The sequence below is a fragment of the Nanorana parkeri genome, unplaced genomic scaffold (assembly GCF_000935625.1).
Source record: "Nanorana parkeri isolate BGI_ZX_2015 unplaced genomic scaffold, ASM93562v1 scaffold538, whole genome shotgun sequence".
Classification (NCBI taxonomy): Eukaryota; Metazoa; Chordata; class Amphibia; order Anura; family Dicroglossidae; genus Nanorana; species Nanorana parkeri.
The window spans coordinates 122408-126365 of record NW_017306806.1 but is presented as its reverse complement, the minus strand read 5'-3'; the positions used below and the strand labels follow the sequence as shown (position 1 = coordinate 126365).

Sequence of the window (3958 nt, the reverse complement as noted above, 5' to 3'; positions counted from 1 at the left end):
GAGAATAGGTGGCTGTCCTGGCAGTGATTCCGAACCGGCCCAAGGGGCCTTAGTATCCTCTCCTCCGCCTGATGGGTATCCAGCCTCCACTATTCTTACCGCCATTGACCGATCTTCTTTCACTGTCCGATCCTTCACCCAGCACCTGTGAAACTTTGCCTAGCAGCATGGATATTGAGAGGCGGAGACTTCTCACATTGGGTTGCTCAGATAGGGTAGTCAATACTCTTCTTCATTCTAGGAAGCCCAGTACTACTCGTCCTCGCATTAAACGCTGCCTTTCTAGTTGCTATCACCTCCATCAGACGGGTTTTGGAGTTGGCCGCTCTTGAGTTTAAAAAACACTTCTTCACTTTGGCAGATGGAGTGATTCTAGTTCCCATGCTGAGGTTCATTCCCAAGGTTGTGACTGACTTTCACATACACCAAGAAATTGTATTACCAACCTTCAAGTCGGATGATGGGGGCCAGATTAGCCGCTTGGACCTAGGTAATACGCTAAAGGCGTATATTTTGGCCACGGAAGAGCTCAGGTCTACGGGTCATCTCTATCGTTACAGCAGGTGCCAGGAAGGATGGCATCCAGTAGGCTCATAGCATCCTTGATAGGGATGGCGATGTCGTTAGCATATGAAGCCGAGCACATGACTGTCCCAAGTGGGGTGTTTGCGCATTTCCACTAGGAGTCTGGCCACATCATGGTTGGAGCTGGACAGGAAAGGAAAATTACGGTAAGTATGAAATACAATTTTCCTGTTATATATGTTTTTTTATTTAGTTTTTTTAAAATCGTTATTTATTTTGTAAGATTTATCATTTATTTACCTTTTTTTTTTTTTAAAAATTGCTACTTTTTTTCCAACTTTTTGCACTGTTTTTCTATTCCTGCTCGGTACCACATTCGGGTATTCACTCACTGCCGTTCAGCCCATATGAGAATAGGCCGAACGGCAGCAAGTAGTCTGCTGGAGGTTCAGCTCAGCCGATCCAGATGTTGGATCGGCTGAGTCAAACTCCTTCTGCACTTTGGCTCAGCCGAACATGCTGAGCATGTTTGGCCGAACCGAAGCCAACCGAAGTATGGCTGATTTTAGCCGATGTACGGCTGAAATCAGCCGTACAAGCCTGAAGTGAATAGCCGAACAGTGTTCACTTGGGGTCGGTTATTCATTTGGCTGCCTTCGGCAGCTTTGTGAATAACCCTCTAAGCTTTTGTGTCTACGTGACCAGGGTGGCGAGCAGAGGAAGCGAGAGCAGGAAAGCACTCTCAATGCTTGTCATAACAAAAAGTGCTGTGCCCATTGCTACTTTTTATACGAAGTGCACATCCATACCATGTATTTGGCCTGCATTGGGCTGTGTTGCTCAATGTAGGCCCAATGCAATAATAAACAGAAACCTATGTTTCCAATAGGCCCAGTTTAAAACTGAGTAGGAATAGAGCATGCTTCATTTAAATGTAGCACAACACATTGCAATGTATTAAAGTGCATCAGAGTGTATTGCAGTAATGTATTTTGGCTCCTGCTATGAACAAATAGACCCGCACATCAATGCAATGTATTAAATAAAAACCAGTGTTCACCAAATGCAATGGAAGTAATGTGAATCTAGCCTAAGACAAGCGGCAGCGAGTGGAGTTATACATTGGGTGAAGATGCCTTCTATGGGACAAGTATCTGCATGTGTGGGGGGAGAGTGAGGTTCAAATGGTAGAGTGTTAATATGATAAGTGGGTGCTGCCCAATACTGTAGGAAGTGTATTGTGTGAAGAGTTGATGTGCAGTGAAGAGAGAAAGAAGAACTCTATTTTTTTTATCTCTGTGTCCTCTTCACTGTACTTCACAATTCAGTAATTATGCTCTATATTTCAGTTCACTAAAGCATTTAGGAGACCTGCAGAAAGCTGAATGCACTGAATTGTAGGATCTTAAAGGCCTGTTTACTTACCTGAAATCCTGATCACCCTAAATGCTGGGTCTCGGTCTTCTACATTCTGGTCTGTAGTTGGAAAGGTTCCTTCCTGCAGTGCCCACATAGCTTCCTGGTGATGTGGAGCCCATTGATTAGGTCCCCCAGGTTTGTGAACATGAGGCATGAGGGGTTAGAGGCATAGGGACAAGGGTTCTTTAAATGGCGATAGAAGTTAACGTATGCTCCAAAAGCCCCCTTTTGTAGCTAAGGGTATCATTTATAACATTCACATGGCACTTCCTATGTTTCTCAGCTCCATCCAGTGGTGGTAGTTTTTATGTGATAAATCAGCCCCCAAGTGACAGATCTAATACAATGACATTCTGATCCAAGTAAACAAAGGGGTTGACATTTGGGTGGAAACTGAAAGGTGCATTAGTGCCTTTTAAAATTACCTGGAAGTACAGATTTAAAGTATTTAGAGTGACCATTACCCATGAAAATGTGATATGTGTAATCTATTCTACATTTATTTTTGTATTTAAAAATCACTGGAATTTATGGGGAACATGTATCAGTGGAATTTAGCTATAATGTGATTGATGGTGAAAAGTGCATGAAAAAGTATCTGGAACTTCTTTTTTTTTTTTTCTGTAAGTATTTTTGCTTGTATTACATTTTTCCTTTTTCCATAACATTACTATACAATGTAGGTGATAATGATGATAAATAGGAGAATTATTGGAATTATAGCAATGAGTAAGTGATAAAAAAGCAACTATTGAATGCTATCAGGAGCAGATAGAAGACATTTATTGTGAAAAACAGCAGGGCTGTTTACTTTATATTTTCTAGCTTGATAATACAGAGTTGAATTTAGTGCTCAACAGTATTTTTCTTAAAATCATCTTTTCAACAGATGCTTTTACCTCTTTGTTTCTTAAGCTGTACAAAATAGGGTTCAACATTGGTATGACAATTGTGTAGAACACAGCAATTTCTTTGTCCATATCAGAGGAATCGTCTGATGGTTTAAAGTAAGCAAAAATTAATGTTCCATAAAATAATAGCACAACAGCAAGGTGAGAAGCACAGGTAGAGAATGCTTTCTTTTTTCCTTCTTTTGATTGGATATTAAATATAGCAACAATTATAAACATATAGGATATAAAAATAAGAATAATGCAGATAAGTCCTAATACAAGATCTGTAGCTATAAGTACTCGTTTGTTCAGGGTTGTATCTGTGCAGGAAAGTGCTAGAACTTGTGGAACCTCACAGAAAAAATGATTGATTTCTTTGGGACCACAAAAGAACAACCATAAAGTGCTCAATGAATGAAAACTAGAACTTGAAAATCCAAATATCCAGACAATTAATGACATACAAATGTAAGACTTTTTGCTCATAATACTCTTATAACGTAAAGGATTGCATATAGCAAGATAGCGATCAAGGGACATAAAAGTTAATAACAGAAACTCGGTATCCATGCCAACGGTGAAAACAAACATCTGAATTATACAATCATTAAATGATATTGTTTTTTTCTGAGAAATTAAATTAAACAACATTTTAGGGACTGCAGAAGTAGTGCATATTATATCCAAGAGGGATAGATTGCCAAGGAAGAAATACATTGGTGTGTTGAGTGCAGAATCAAAATTTGTAATAAAGAGAATGAGAACATTGCCACCTATAGTTATTATGTACATTACAAGAATTACTAAAAATAGGAGAATTCGAAATTCAGGAGGATTTGACAGTCCAGTAAGAATAAATTCTGAAATGCTGGATCCATTGTTCATCTTAAGTTTCTTATTCTTGAATAAAATAAATCAATTAAAAATATTACAAGTATTGTTATTATATAATGTTATTAAATGAAGCCTTTAAGACCTTGAGGACCTGATTTATTAAGGTGTGAAGTGACATGAGTGAAGACAGTAAATACAAAGCGTCAAATCATGTACAAGGGAATTTTTTTTAAAAAGAGGTTCTCTGGTAAAAAAATGAATGCTTAAAAAGAATACAATGTTACTTT

General features: G+C 38.6%; 1 protein-coding gene across 1 annotated transcript; it reads right to left on the bottom strand.

The window, feature by feature from the left end:
- Nucleotides 1-2765: 2765 nt before the first annotated feature.
- On the bottom strand, nt 2766-3722 carry LOC108791258 (olfactory receptor 5V1-like). Its single transcript, XM_018561693.1, has one exon. The coding sequence runs from the start codon at nt 3720-3722 to the stop codon at nt 2766-2768; it is 957 nt and encodes a 318-aa protein (XP_018417195.1).
- Nucleotides 3723-3958: the final 236 nt, after the last annotated feature.

Coding starts and splice junctions, on each gene's coding strand:
- LOC108791258 (XM_018561693.1), bottom strand. CDS start 3,722: ATGAACAATGGATCCAGCATTTCAGAATTTATTCTTACTGGACTGTCA.